Raw genomic sequence first — 16,123 nt, forward strand, 5'->3', positions numbered from 1 at the left:
TTTATTCTTCTTGATGATTTTGAGCATGCGTCCATTGTTTGCTATCTCCTTCTCCTCCTTCCTCTCTCTATGTCTCTCTCGCGCTCCGCCTCTCCCTCCATCCCTCTCTGTGTCGTTTCAGGGAAGACAAAAGAGGTCCGTTGCCAACAGCCAGGCCGGAAGAGCCGAAGGATTTCTTCTGCAGGCCCTCATCTGTTTCCAGGCTGCCTGCAGGTGAGAATGCTGTTAGATACCATGATAAGAGTGTCAAGGAATCACTCTCTATGTTTACTGACTCTGTTTCAGGAAAAATGCAGTCTAAATTATTTATTTTTGAAATCATCTTTCCTCTGCGACCTTGGAGGTCATATAATACACATAATTCAGCTTGTCAGTACTGGTTGGCACAGTGAGCAGCCCAGCATGAAGTCTGACTATGTGTCAGTCTAGAAATCAACTCCATCAGTCTTTACCACGCTTACAGATTACAGTCAGCTGTTCCTGTTTCCTTTTAGACACGCTCTTTGACTTCTGGGTCAAGATTGGCACTGAGTTTTGGTGCGTTTGCAGAACACCGTGTCCCATTGCAGTTTGACTGCTCTGTGTGCATGCGGGAAAAGATAGACTATCCAAGTGTCTTAGTCTGATTTTGAATAATACATTTCAGTCGAGCTTACATGTACTTTTAGGCTCGGTCTACATTGACAGTGTTTCAAGTGAAAATAGTTCTTTTTTCCCCCCCAGAAATGTTCTGAAAACTATGCCAGAGTAAATAGAAACTGCTAAAACGGTAAAAGAAATATCGTTTTTTTTATGCTGGACCACTTGTGGTTTGTTCTTGTAATGAATCCACACGCATACGCTGTAAACATAAAGAAAGGATTCGTACGCAGACATGGTATGGACAGACGACCAAGTTGGATTGTTGTTACGGTGACTGTCAGTTATAAAACTACCAAGTTCCAGGACAATGTAAACTGGGAGTCGTGACATTGTTTGACACTGGTGGCCAACATTGTTCTGCGTATTCACTTGAAATCTATGTCACGTAAACGGGCCCTTGATTTCCAGTTCTGGTCACACTAACGTGATTAGTAGTTTTTCGGATTCATGCAAATGCAGTTATGTTATTCCGTTGTCTAATGATGACGAACTCGCCTATATCTCATGCGTTTGTTTTCTCAATTAAGTCAGAACAACAATTTGTTTGAGACGAGCTCCACTTTGTGAACGCGAGTACAAAACGAACATGCAGATGAAATACTAATATGCTCTGTTGTGTTTTCAGGCCTCTTTATTTCCCCTGCATCCGCCCCGTATGTAAATCCATCGTCCAATTCAATGCGTGTGTTCAATAAATGGCTGTGTTTTACCAAGGCTGGCCGAGGAGTGCACGTCGCAGCCTCTTCTGAGGGAGAACACGTTCACAGCTCCAAATAAACCGAGCGATGCCGAGGACTCGCTGGACTCTTTGTGCCAATGTCTGCTGCGCCTCTGTGACTCCGAGTGGATACCCACTGTTACTGTGAGAGCTTCCACGCACCCTCACGCACATGTATGATTCACACTGTTTTTCACAGTTATTACTAAACACTGACGGAAATCATTAATTTCTGGCGTCTCGTTTCACAGGAAGTAGGTCACGCTGATTGTCGTGTCTCGTTTGCCCATCGTTTAAATGGCCACATTATGAGGCACGGCCACACGTGGCCTTTGTCTTCATTAGTTCCGTGTACTCGTGGACATGTGTGTCTTATTGATCAGTGTCCCTTCTGCAGTGCAGGGAATTGTTTTATATTTGATTGGTTCCTCTCTGCTAATAATCAATCACACGAGACAATTGTGTGTACAGTTTGGTTTGTCTGTGATCTCTTGTGACCTCAGAGGACGTTTGAGTGCACACTGAGTGCAAAGATACTGCAGCCCTTCTACTCCATCCTGACGTTCCAGTTTAGCCTTCTGCCATCTTTCATGCCTGTCTTTGCAAGCAAACTAGGTGAGTTGCGTGAGTTTCTGTAAATCTTAATCTGTCCAGACACTTCCTACATCATTCAGTAAGACCCTTAATATTGTGAGCACATACATATTTATGCATGTGTGTGTTTTTTTTTTTTTTTAAGTGTAGTCATTCAGGCACGGTTAAGACACACACCAAACGCACGCAGGCAAGCGTGGATGTTGTTGCCGTTTCTTGTTAGTTCAGATATTCTGTGAATACACACAGGTTTGCTTAATTCTGACCAATAGCAGCAGAACAGGTTTCATCAAAACACAGCCGTTCATGTCACCCAGCATATAGATTCCTCACATGGTGTGTGTGTGTGTGTGTGTGTGTGTGTGTGAATTAGATATTAAAAGTGTAAGTGCAGATAATAAGTACGTCTTTCTTCTGCTCCTCGTGGATAAAAAGTCAGACTTCTCACCTGCAAATTAGTGCTTTCCACTCATTTTAGGAAACACTTTATGACCTGTGAACTCTGACTGACGCTCATTTCAGGCGTAATAATGACACGCGAGAGTTTCATGGCAGATGAACTGTTTTCGGGCAGAATCCGACTGAGAAACGCCTCAGAGCTATTTTTGGACGTGTATTTCACAGCTTAGTGTCTTTGTAAACATCCATTTCCTCATTTGTTTCTCCCTCATTGTTTATTTTGTCTCCACCTTCGTCTCCCTTCAGCGGCCTCGGGTTTCTACAGGCTCGCGATGGAACATAAAGCCCTCCTCTGTGCAGGAAGCAGGTAAACTTCAACAATATAACCCGAGGATGCAAAACACACTTGTCAGCGCTACCTGAAAGTGTAGCTTTTTGTGTGGGTTAAACAATAGTGGCTTTAAAAAGTTGAGCACCAGTTATCATTCTCCGTCAAAGCACATTGAGCATCGAAGCGGATAACACCGACCGAGGCGTCTGTCATTTTCCAGTCACTTTGTCGTCCTTTTTTGCAATAAGCCCATCGTCTCGGCAGCGCGTCTGCGTCGGAGCGACGGATCTGCAGCTTCAAAGTCAACACTCTGTTGTCGCGTTGTGTGTGTGTTTTGTCTTGTGTGTGTCAGTCTATTTGTTTCTGTGGGCCTATCTGTGCCTTTTTGCGCTTTCATGCGACGTGTGTGTTGCGCGTGTGGCCACGAATGCGGTTAAGTCGGCAGGCGTTCGGAGCCGGTGCTCTTGAGCTGTAATGAAACTGAACCGTACGCTGTCTGTGCTTCATATTTGAGGCGGGGAAGTCGAGGCACATCCTGTCCTGTGCGCCGCCGTTTAGCCTGCGCTGCGTTGACCGTGCGTCTTGCAGCACACGGCGTTTCTTCTCAGGGTCCTTGTTCTTTCTCCATTTCAGTTTTCCCTCCCTCCCTCAGCTTTTCTATTTATGCTCATTTTTTTTGTATTCTCATTGCTCTTTATCTTCTTCTCTCTCTCTCTTTTTTTCCAGAAACCCAGAGCTGAATGCATCTTGCTGTGGTTTTCTGCAGAAACTCAGTATGAGTCTGCTCTCCCACTCAGACCCCTCTTCTGACTTTTACCGGCATGGTATGGAAACGCGAGCCCACATCACCACCACCACCACCACCACACACTGAGCCACATGCACAGTTGTTGTCAGCGTTCAAACAATCAGAAACACCTTTACTGTTAAGTCGGGCTGCTTGAGTGTGGTTTTAGAAGGTTTAGTAGATAAATGATAGTCATCAACTCTCATCAAGATTTAAGAATACACTTTGATGTATGTAACTGAAATGTCATTGTTCATTCTACTTTACGTTGTTTTTGATTTTTTTTCTGTCTATAATTAGGTTTTAAATTTCAGGATATTTAGTATGCGAAAACTATATGACACTGACTTCGTTTGACATTTGGTTGGCATTTATTTGTTCGTCACACAACTCTCAGTGGATTGAAGATCTTCACAGTAGAACAGTAGAACGTAGAAAATATTAAGAAATAAATCTGTTTTGGTCCTCATTGTTCTCAGGTTTTAAACAATATGTCAGATATATTTTTTTTTAAAGTGGGGTGGTGAAGTCATTTCTCAGAAAAGAATCTCAGATTTTACTTTAATTTCACAGTTTTAGGATAGTTTGAATTGGAGTTGACAACCAAAATTAAAAAAGAACAATCTTGGGACTATTGCTAAAACTTGAATAATATTTTGTCGACACACTGTAAAACTAATGATGCAAGTTCACACAAAATTTTGGTTCAGCTCTGCGAGATGAGATGCAATGTTAAGTAGAGATCACCCACTCGTGTTCTTGTTTCCTTATGTTGCGCTAAAACTTTGCAGGAGCATAAATAGAACTTGACGAGCAGTTGTTAATTAGTTAGGTGCTCTTCAACTTGCTAAATGCTAATTATTAGGACCGCGATGGAGAGCTGACGCTCACTTTTCTCAATGCCATCGTAACGACGAAGATAACGAGGAGAAATTGATTGGTGATAATAGAGACTATTACCCGTAAACAAGAGAGCAAAGTTTTTCCTGTTTAATCTTCAGCCTCTTTAATCTCTTTGCACATACGTAGCTGTACTGTTCCGCATAATAAAGAGTGAAAAAGACAGCGTCAGGTCAGGAGCTGCAGTGGTTCCCAGAGGACGTGTTGTGACATTGACACCCGAGTCGAGTGAAATGTTTCTTTGAGGTAATGAGATGTGAGATTTATACGAGCGGGTGTGTGTGTGTGTGTGTGTGTGTGTGTGTGTGTGTGTGTGTGTGTGTGTGTGTGTGTGTGTGTGTGTGTGTGTGTGTGTGCGTTGTGCGCGTGTGAATAATGAGTTTGGTGGAGCCACACTCTTGTTTGTTCCCTTTATCTGCCTGTCACCACCCTCCTCTCTTTTATCACTCTTATCTGTCTCACTTTCATTTTCAGCCCTTTTGCTTTCAATTGTTCTTCTTTGCTTTCATCTTCAATCTTGCCGTCGCGAGTACCGTATGTGTATTTTTTTTTTTCCTGTTGGGGGGGGGGGGATTCATTGTCATTATTATTTCTAACTCTGCTAGCCAGACTTAAGCTCTGCTTTGTCTCTCTTCATAGCTTGTTTTCTATGCAGCCCCGCCATTGTTTTGTTGATTGAACTGAACCTGAGCAGGAGGCAGCGTGTCACCGCAGCCTTTTTTTTCGGTCTGCTTGTTTTCTGCCCCATCTGTCGTCCCACGTCTCATCTTCCTCCTCTGTTGGTCCTCTGCTGCTTTCTTTCCACTTTCCAGTCCTCCTGTCGAGACAGTCATCTATTCTTCTCCACACCTCAGTCCTCACCTCTTTCATCATTTTCCTCCAGGTGATAACGGCGTAGTTGCCTGGAGCCTTTCTCTGTATTTTTTTTCCCAGGTTCTTAAAATATACCTCTTTTTTCACCACTTATTATCTACAAGCCCACCCTACCCCAGATTGTTATGGTTTTTGTCTTTCCCTGGCCTTTCTACCGTTCTGCCTCCCCCCTTTTTAGTCCCTTGTTATATTTGTCTACTCTTTTCCAGGTATATTTTTCTTTTAAGTTCTATTTCTAAACATAATGTTAATTTATTCACATTCTGTTGGTGTTGACATTGACTGTTGCAACGATTAATTAAATAATGGGCGCATAAGAGCAGTGCCATCAGGCTGCGAGGCGGCATGAGCACTGTTTATGAGCTGACTGTTCTTTGTGTACTGGGTTTGGTCTCTTTATTTACTCGTCTTTTTTGGGTTATTTATTCATTTATGTTTCGGTTCACTCTCAACGGAAACTCTTCTTGGTTGTACGGCTTCATGTTTTTGATAATGACTGAAATAATAATTGCATTTCGGTTTCTCCATCTCCGTCCATCGGTGTGTGTGAATCTCTGTGCAAATGTGTTTGAAAGGGTGAATGAGCCTTGCAGTGTAAACCACTTTACGACGCTAAAGATTGCGAACAAACGCCATACGTTACGCTATAAGTGGCGGCCATTTAATATAATGTTTAAAGCAGTGTATGTCGGTGCAATACACAAGAAGAAGTCCATCTACTAACACTCCCAGTACACTAACAACGCCATCATCCATTACGGTTTAGCAAACATCAGGCATTTCAAAACTGATGACATTATCAAGGATTTCGAGCCACGCCTTAGCATCAATTCTCCGACATCGCAATTCACAAATGATTGCTCTAATGAACTCATCAGCATGTTGTCTGTTCTCATCGGTGGCTGGTGGTGACGGATGACGACTCCCGAGCTTCTCCGCCAATTTCCCCTTGAAACTTCTTCCCAACGCGACTTCGCCACTAATGTCTGCCCCAGTCCCCATAAATAATCCGCTGCCCCCCCCCTAGCAGGGATTCCGTTCATTGCACAACAGTCATTTATCTGAGATTTGGTGACAGCCAGCTCATTGTATTAGTCTCGGATTCATTTATATAATTACCCAGTGTGAAAATCATCATGCATATGTAGCGTTAAGGACACCGCTGAAACACCGGACACGGCCATTCGGTCATTAATGTAGATCACAGATAGCGGATCTGCAGGGACTGCTTTTACCTCATTTCTGTGAATACACAGGTTTTTTGGGGTTTTTTTTTTTCCTATTTATTCTTACCTTGTTTAGTTATCCTCAGACAAATGGCTCAATTTTGGTTTGTTTTCTGTTGGCCTCTCTCTTTCTCGCTCGGCTCTTTAAACCCTACCTCACGTCCTCCCGTCTCTTGACTTCATCCCACACCCTCTTGCTTTCATCCCAGTTTTTTCAAGCCCGCCCAGATATTTAAGCAATTTCACATTACAAATAGTCTGACTCTTTTATCAGAAAAATTGCCTTTGTCTCGTCTCAGTCCTTTATCCTCGCTCTGTTCTCATCTCCTGCGGCGCCATGCATTCATATATAGTATCCTTTGCCCCCCGCACCATTCATCCAGCCTATGAAGATGAAGCACGCAGACCATTCCCTCTCTTATCTCCTTTTACAGTTCCACCCTTTATGTTTCCATTCTTTTACTTGGAATGTATTGTGCTCTCCGTTGTTTCTTTACTATTCTTTAGGGACCTCATTTACGAAAACCTTATTTTAACCCCCGCTCTATTGCTTTCCTTTTAACATTTTGAAGAATCTTACTCCCCCCCCCACACACACACACACACACACACACACACACAATCTAAGCAGATGTGTCGTTTTAATGATCAATATTCCAAGCATGTTTGGAGAAGCAGATAATTATAGAAGTGTGAAATCAGTGCAGCCTCACTTTTTTTTTTTTTTTCAAGAAACCATAGCTTCTTCCTTGACTTTAGGCTGTAAACACAAATTGGGTGAGTAATAGTCCTTCCTAAATGGACCTCAGGGCCCTGTCTGCTGCATTTTAATTCATTCCGTCCATTTCTCATCATTCATTGCCTCTCCCCATTTCCTCTGTCCATGTAAGCTACCTACTTGTCTTTTTTTCAGCCCTTTCAACCATTTTCCCCACTTGTTTTGTTTCCGTGTGCCCAGATGTGGCAGAGGTGGAGAACCTCCTGCTGTACAACCTTCCCGTCCTGTGTTGTCATGTGTCAGACTGGTCCTCTCTGCTCTGCGATTACCAAGGACCAAAGGCGGCTCGGTTCTGTTTGGTGATAATGCTCAGCCTGGCTTTTCAGCACGGAGACAGGTAATCCACTGGCCACTCCAACACACAGAGCATCAAGTGACAAAAATACACACACTTGTATACATGGAGGCGCGCGTTCACACAAAAGACATACAGAGCATATTTGAGGCTCTTAATAACGCATATATATATATATTTTTAATCTAAACTTTTGCATTCTCTTTTTTTCAAGCTTCACTTATTAATAAGGAGAAAAATGTTCTCAGCTACTATTTGCCCAGAAATTTAATTAACCGATAAATATTTTAACATGAGTAGAAAGCATTTTGCTGATCCAATCAGGGCCCGTGCACGTAAGCAGCGCATGGCTGGAATGGTTTCATAGGGGAGGCAAGCAAAATCCAAGATTGTCCGTCTTTATCCGCTGATAACTGGACATTTCAACAGCAACAGAGTGTTTCTTTGATCAGTCATTTCCTGGCTTGTTTGCTGCTGAGTAGAATATCAATAGTAGTTTGGCTGGCAGCAGCACTCATCTAAGATACAGTGTTGTTGGTGTTCAAATGTTTTAGTGAAGCTTGGTGATATCGACTGAATATTATCCTGCGTCGAGTTTGGTAAATGACTCTAAATATGGTGCTGGCATGGTGAAGCATGAGATGTGCAGGAAGGCTCCTCATTCAGCCCCGTTGGGCCCTTTCAGTCTAAAGTCTGCATGTTTCACAGGGGTTTTACTCTCGTTCCTCCGCCTTTCTCCTACATCCAAAGAAAGGGTGTAGCCTGCTCTTGACCTTGGTTGGTCTTGGATAAGCTCCAGCAGTCAGGTATACGGTTAACGTAGTTCTCTCAAGTTTTCATTCTGAAGACATGACATGACGACCTCTCGGAGGAAGTCGCTTCCACAGCTGGAATTTAACAACTTGCACCACACCCAGATGAACACTTCCCCGTCCTGTCATGACCCCCCCCCCCCCCCCCCCCCCCCCCCTAGCAGAAACCACAGTATCACCAGCCAAAACCCTTTATTTACATAACACATATACAAGACCGTGTCAACAGTAGGATCATATATAGTCTTGGAATTGTTCCAGGGTCAATCAAGCTCAGTTTGCGTGTTGCTTTCCCCATCTTCCTGTTCCGGCAGTGCTGCCGCGGGCCTTCCAGGGTACTCTTAAATACATATTTTATGACCTTCGAGAGAAGTATGTCTCCCTCTTTGCAAAGTTTAGTCTGTCCTTCTGCGGATCCTCGGCTATGCATTACCCCCGCGAGGAAGGAGATGAAAGCCTTTCTTTGCCACTGTGTGGTCTCATCAAGATTATGGGAGATGTGGCCGGAGATTTACACAGCGTGGGAGGGTTCAGGATCTCTGTGTGTGTCTGTGTGTGTGCATGCATAGTGAATGGTGTGCATGTCCTTGGCATACATTATAAGTAAGTGTGTCTGTTTCTTTCGGGCTGAGAGAGGGAGAGAAAGAGATAGCAGTTTTCTGACATCAACAAATCCCTGGAGCACTTTGTCTTCTTTGCACACAGATTTTAATCGCTTTATTAGCAACATACCTGAAGCTGTGTGTGTTGATACATCGAGACCTTGAAAGGCATATATGTAAAGTGACATGTTAACTACTTCACTGGACTGAAACAATGAATACACACCATTTTCTTCTGACATGGTAGTTAACTTTAATTCAACTTGACTTTTTTTGATTATTTCGTTTGTCCTTTTTCTGTCAAAACAGCAAATATGTGTTTCTTATATTTTGTATTTGCACTCTCAAGCCACTTTATTGGGTACAATTTAACACATGCATCAATTCCGCTTTGAATTCTTGCCTTCATAAAGTTCATGATGTTAGCTTAGTAAATTTCTCCATTGTGAGATCAATAAAGGCTTATCTTATCTTATCTTTTGTCTGAAATGACTCGTAGTTTGTGCTGTTCGGCCAGACTGTTGTTGAAGATGTTTATAAAGCTTCATTCATACTGTAGAAACAACCTGACTGTTTGCCCATGTGCGACTCATCTGATTTTATACGATAGTCTGAACAGCAAAAATTCTATTTTCTTTCAAATCAAATTTGGGCCGTTTTCCAAAAGTGGTCCTAAAATCAATACATATCTCATCTTTCTCAAAGCGACCTCGGCCTGTACGGTCATTTCTCTGCAATGACTTTTATGTCATTGCAGAGAGACAGACCTCACAATTTTGCACCAGATGAGGCAAGAAATGGCAAGATTGCATTTAAACTGGACAAAACTTCACAACCACGTATAACTTGTGTGGTCGGAGCGCAGGCTTGGCCGCACAAAATGCCAGAGTTATAACTTGGATAACTTTTCTTTCTCCTCCCTCTTCTTCCTCCCTTCACAAGTCCTTCATAAATGAAGCAGCTTCACAACTGATACCCTGACAGGTTTAGCGTCTATATTTACTTCCATACCCACAGCATGCTGCACGCGGCCCCTCGTCTTCATGGCCTTGAACCGTTAACATTGGAGTCTCATAGGGATCACGTTGGAATTACACCGTCAATAACCACGCATCAAAAGTGGGGTTTGGAACTAATTAAGCATTATGTTGTGCATTAGTGTGAAAGTAGCCTATTAGACTGAACTTCACAGGGTCAGAGAAGTTAGTTTGTGTTTGGAGGTTTATAGATTTGGATCTCACAGCCGAGCAAGGCCGTCGACGTCAGCAGCTCTGACTGTGTCTAACAAAGAAAGTATCTAAAATTTTAAATGAAATTACAGCCAAATAGCTGAATCACATCAAATCGTGCCAGTGCACCGAAGCACCCCGCCGCTTCTCAACCTTCACGGTATTCAAAGGTAACGTTTATGTGTGCTTGTAATATGAAAAGTACAGATGTTCTGCATTTGTGTGTGTGTTGAATCCAGGCTCCTCCCCGACCAAACCGTCTTCTCCAGTGTGATGTGGCTGTTGCATTCAGTGCAGGAGGAGGGTGACGGCTCCCCGCCTCGCTCCGTGCTCCGCTCTGCCCTCTACCTGCTGGCAGTGACGCAGGACAAGAGCCCCAGCCTGGACGGGGTAATTCACATGAGTTGCCTGAACACACCTTAAAAGAGCTTAAATAGCTATATCATAACATTCAGTTTAATTTTAACAGTATTTCTATTCTTCTATACCGTGATGGTTTTTTACAAAATTTGATGATTCCTCTCGCTTGTTTTTTTTCCAACAAACTGCAATTTTTGTTCGTCTCATATGATATTTAATACAAATGTAAATAGGATAGTGAGAAATGGTTTTAATACATATAATGCTGTTTATTTCAGCAGTTTTGAAAGGTCACAAAAGAATCAAATGGAGTAAAATTGTCTTCTAGTAGTTTTCAATAACATTCTTGGATTAAAATTTCAATGAGGATCCTAATAATTTGGTTTTTTTTCATCTTTTGTGCCTTTATTGTTCACTTTCCTTGCGGAGACGTTGCGGGCAAATATTTAGTTTGCCATTTCATCTTCAGTTAGTCCAATATCTACATTTACCAGTGGTGAAATATCAGCGTGAGTATTTCATCAGGATGATGGAGCTCGGCGTGTTGAGGAAGGGAACAACATGTACTGGAGAGCTGCAGTCCGCCGTGATTCAATGGGAAGGTCATTGATGTGAAGGTCGTGAAAATCCTCTCAATCACAGCTCGGCAGCTCATGTTCCTCTTTTGATTCTAAATATGTATTGTAGATGATGCAGTGACAAAGAGGTGATTATAGCGCAGCCATTTTTCTAAAGTTATGCAGAACAAAAACGTTTTCTCAAAAAGGTGTTTTTTTTTGTTGCTGCGTTTGTGTTTTAGGCTTTTAAAGGAACCTCACATCAGAATTAACCATCTTTTTTTATTTGGTTGTATGCATTCTTCTCAAAGAAAATACTTGGCATGATCTTTTTTTTTTTTCCCATCAACCTACTCAAGGCGTCTTTGAACTGCATCAGCAAGACACTCGCCCTCTGCCAAAGCTTCTCCTCCCTCTACTTCCACCATCCCGCACTCCTCCACTTCATCTGTCGCTATCCGGAGCTCGCAGAGAAATTTGGGCCCCTGGTCCTGCAGCTCTGGTTGACCAAGCCAGCGCGGCCCACTGACGCAGAGCCGGCAGCGGTAAGCCAACGTGGTTCTTTTCTGTCTGAGAACTGCTCGTTTGTGTCTCGTCAATAAATAAATGGTTTGAGTTCACCTCACTTCTTTCGCTCCCGAAATCCTTCGCTAATTATTTTTCGTCCAACAGAGCAACTCTCAGATATGCATTGGAGGATTTTTCCGAATTCTCTTTGAATTATCACGAAATTGAACTCTTGAGTGATGGAAGGGTGTTTTTGTTTGAGTCCTCGGTGCAGGCCGGCTCGGCGGCGAAGGGTGGGTCAAGAGAAAGTGAGGCGGGCGAGAGTCCGGATCAGCAGCGTGACGCAGAAACTACGGAGCTGTTGAGCCTGACGGAGAAGCATCCAGCACTCATACTGACCCTCCTGGTGAGAGCCAAATAGGATTTTGAACACCTGCGCTGTTTAACACCCAAATACAACTAGTGATAAAGCGTCAAAATGAAAATAGCATTTATTCTGTGCCTTTCGATTCCAGAAAACATTTGCCTGTAAAACCTGCATGGCGTAGTTTCGTGCGCAAGTTCTTTGCTGCAATATGATCATTCCGGCGCCAGGAGGTCTCCCAAATGAAGGCGCCCCCAAAGGTTGTCGGTTTTTCTTAATGGGATGTCTTTCTGCATGACTGCAGGATATGATTTGCTCCAGAGAGGCTCCCCTGGCACAGCGAGTTGTGGGGTTTCTGGAAGTCCTCCTGCAGGGTCGAAGAGGCTACGAGGCAGACCTCTGTAGAAAGATTGAGCCAGCACTTCTGCGGGCGTTGCAACGGGTCCACGTGGAGAACATGAGGCACGGTCTTGGACAGACCTCACAGGGTAAGCAGCACAAACTGCAAGAGCCAATACATTTCTAGGCGGGTTAAAAGCATTAGCTGCACATATTCATTGAGAAAAAAGAAAAAAAAGCACAAATCGGTACAGGGATCAGTGGAACTACCCTGCGACATGAATCATAATATGGAGTGATAAAGAAAACAGAAGACAAATCGATTCAATGTCGTTTTTCAAGTATTTGCGTTTTTTTTAAAAATCTACTACGATGCAGTATTATCAGGAAAACTTCAGCAGAGTTGATAGAAATCGGAAGAGTGGTTTTAATTTACACCTCTACCAGCTATCCTTGGGAAATCCGGAGATAAACTGCACAGTATAAAGGCTTTGTTACAGCGTCAAACACCTGCAGTGCAGAGATGACGCAGCAGCGAATACTTTTTCATTTGAAGTTGAGTGTGACACTTCTAACATACTTTGTGCGATCCTCCGTTGTATAAGCAGAGCCGTTTTAACCCATACTGTTTCTTAGTTGAGGCGATTGTATTTGTGTGGGATTATACAGTTTATTAAAACATAGACAAGTAGGACTTGGCATGTTGAGCTTATGAAAGCTCTTAATCAAGCCTTTTCTGAAAGAAAAGGAAATTCCATTTTTAGCTAATCCGTTCCAAACTGTGATTAGTTTGCCCAAAAGATTATATTGTTGGTGCATTCACTGTTTTGGGAAATAATTAAAGTGTGTGTCATGTTGAATTAAATAAAACCGCACAAAGTGGACTCATTATCAAACTTGCACGCTTTCACACATACTTAGTATGCACATCGAGGCCAAATGCAGTTTGTAATATCATCAAAAGTTTCTGAGTCTGTGCATTAGTAACTCCACCGCCTCAGAAATGCATTTATTCACTTCACATCAAACAATGATCTGTATCAGTATCAATGAAAATTGTTTTGGCTTGATGCTCATTTATAACTCATTATAGCACAGATACAGTTAATCACATCTGATGTATTGAGGTAAATCTTTCATTTAAGTGTCTCCAAGTTTGCCTTTTATCATGCGGCAGACTGTTGTGTTCCTCTGCTTCTTTTTTCTTTCTTTTTCTTTTTTTTTGGACAGCAAATAAAAGCCCATATTGAAACTGTTCCCACCCTGCAGTACACAAGCTCACTCACGTAGTGAGAAACAACACGCAGTCACACGTTTATGCAGTCTGCTCCTACACCATGGGATGATATAGATCAAATGCATTCTCTTTTATTTTCTACACACACAGCAAACAATGCCTCAGCCTTCTAAACAGCCAGCCACACCTGAGTTAGTTTCTTTCAGATGCCCATCTCTTCTAAGGAGGAAAAAAAATAGAGATGTATTTTTCCCCAGCAAAAGCTGTGCTTAGTTTAGTCTTAGATCTTCATTTATTTCCATTAATACAGTTGACAAGTAGTCGTGACTGAGCGGAGGGCTGTGCCAGTATGTAAACAAATAAACTGTTGCTCGTCGTCTGGAATGAAGAGCAGGACACACCAGCATCCTGCATCATGACATTGCCATGTACAGCTTTGGAAGTTCACATATTGATCTTAAAGCGAGTATTTAAATCACAACATAAATAAGTTTACTTCGAGAGAACGTCAGGCAAAAAGCAGGGTGTGAGCAATCTATACACGTACGTGGCATATGCTTATATTGTAGTTGGCCAATTGACAAAAACTGTTCCAGTTGCCTCAACTGATACATCTGATCTAAGATCAGGTGGACTGGGCTGACTTCCATCGTGTCTTGTTTATATGCTGAAGTGTCCTCGAGCAAGACGCCAAGCCTCAAGTTGCTGAAAATGCGGGTGGTGTACTTCGCATGGCCGCCATCACTATTGACAAGGGCGTGTGTGCATGAAGGTGTGAATGTGACTAACAGTGTAAAGTGCTTTCAGACCGCTGAAGTGAAACTGTGATCATTTATCATTTATAGACTACGCAGGATGGAAAAATAATTTACCAGTTTTTGTCGACTGTTCTTTATAAAAAAAAGATCTCAATGTCTGATGACTCACTTTGTGCTCAAGGGCGTTCACTAAATCAGGATCCAAGCCAATTGTTTTATGAAATGTCTGTGGCCCTCTTATATGTGTAATTCCATGGTTTCTCCTCGACAGATCTTGGTAATAAATGGCAGAAATGTGAATGAATTCGGCAACACGCCATTTCTATTCCATGGTTTTCGCATTAGAGTTAATGGTTAATGTACCGCAAATATATAAATATCCTTTAGATATCCCTTTGAGGTTTTTTTAGTACTGCTCTTTAAATCTAAAAGAGAGTCGGTAGCTGAGCACAAACTCATCCTTCTCACAATCACAGCTCATGCAGGTTGTGCGTTCTAAACACATCCACGCATTTTTTCCCTTCTCATTTTCACTGTCTGCCATTACTGAATACTATCGAAGTTGGTCACCAGTTAACAAGAAAGCCAGTTGATTCATAGTGACGTTAGCAGCAGTGCGTTAAATGCCGCGTTAATGAACCGTTAATGTGAACCACACAGTATGAATGTGAGTACTTGAATGGGGTAATAATGTCCATGCGATCCTTCCCTGTGGCCAAAATAAATGAGCTGAGGTTAGCTAGCGTTGGCCAAACGTCAGTAATCACCTGTTGACTGGAAAAGTGGCCAGCTTGGCCTCCATCTGCACAACCTTTCTGGGCACCATATTCAAAAGCCTTGTTCGCTGATCCCTTTTGGCTTAGACTGAGACTTTTTTCTTTTTCTTTTTTTTCTTTTTTAGGTCAGATAGACTGTTTGTTTGCCTACAATTTATTCTTGTAGTTTTGTAGCCGCTGTGCCTGCCGGCCAATTTATTACCTGGCAACTGTGGAGGCTGAGATTTTATTGGGGAAATGGGCTTTGTGCCGAATGTCTCTGGCCAAATTACCAAACAGACGGTCCGCTGTGGTAGAGACGTCTCTTGATTCTGATGTACAAGCTGTACCACGGTCTCAGTTTAGCATGTCGTCTCAATAGGCAGCAAAGTACAAAGTTGTGTGTGCGCGTGTGTGTGTGTGTTTTCAGCTTTCTCACACAGTCCAAGGACAGCTTGTTAGGTTAATTGCGTGTTTTTATGCGTTAGTCTTGCTGTGAACTTTCTACTTCTCTAAAAAAAATTCGTCTCCCTTTTTTGCTCCGTTGGGTTTGGAATTGGCCCAACCCCCCGCCTGCCAACCGTAGTTTCGATAAAACGATGGTTGTTTCCTCCATCGCTGATGACTTGTCGTGTTTTTTGGTTTTTTTTTGAGAAGGCTGCAATGAATATCAAACTTTGCTGTTTCTTGAAGCGGCATGACAGCGGTACTGTGGCGAGGCGGTTTGCAGCGTCGCCTCACAGCGACAAGACGTGGACTTGATTCTGTCGTTTGAGCCGCTCTGTGTTGAGTTTGCATGCTCTTCTCGTGCACGTGTGGGGTTTTCCCGGGGGTGTTATCAATGCAGCTTGCTACCTCATCACTGAAAGTACCAGGAGGTGTGATTGTCAATGAGTGTCAGCATGTCTGCCCTGTGATAGACGGGTAATTTGTCTAAGATGTACCATGCCTTTCGCCTCGTGTCAGCTGTGATCAGCTCCAGCTCTCCACTACCTTCAGATCAAGTATACATGGAAGATGGATTGATGGTCTCGGGTGGAGGAAATGAAAACTGTGCCGG

At 42.9% G+C, this 16,123-nt stretch overlaps 1 protein-coding gene across 1 annotated transcript in view; it reads left to right on the top strand.

Moving 5' to 3' along the window:
• The window catches only part of mei1 (meiotic double-stranded break formation protein 1), a gene marked incomplete at both ends in the record, with an annotated part of 72,967 nt that overhangs the window by 25,259 nt on the left and 31,585 nt on the right, over positions 1–16,123 (top strand). Inside the window, 10 exons of the mRNA XM_080511869.1 lie at positions 122–213; positions 1,357–1,504; positions 1,864–1,975; positions 2,660–2,720; positions 3,411–3,508; positions 7,429–7,585; positions 10,426–10,576; positions 11,463–11,648; positions 11,885–12,016; positions 12,279–12,462. Coding sequence (XP_080367995.1) covers positions 122–213; positions 1,357–1,504; positions 1,864–1,975; positions 2,660–2,720; positions 3,411–3,508; positions 7,429–7,585; positions 10,426–10,576; positions 11,463–11,648; positions 11,885–12,016; positions 12,279–12,462 — 1,321 coding nt within the window. The remainder of the gene's footprint in view (positions 1–121; positions 214–1,356; positions 1,505–1,863; positions 1,976–2,659; positions 2,721–3,410; positions 3,509–7,428; positions 7,586–10,425; positions 10,577–11,462; positions 11,649–11,884; positions 12,017–12,278; positions 12,463–16,123) is intronic.

This window comes from Blennius ocellaris (assembly GCF_963422515.1).
Source record: "Blennius ocellaris genome assembly, chromosome: 16".
Lineage (NCBI taxonomy): Eukaryota > Metazoa > Chordata > Actinopteri > Blenniiformes > Blenniidae > Blennius > Blennius ocellaris.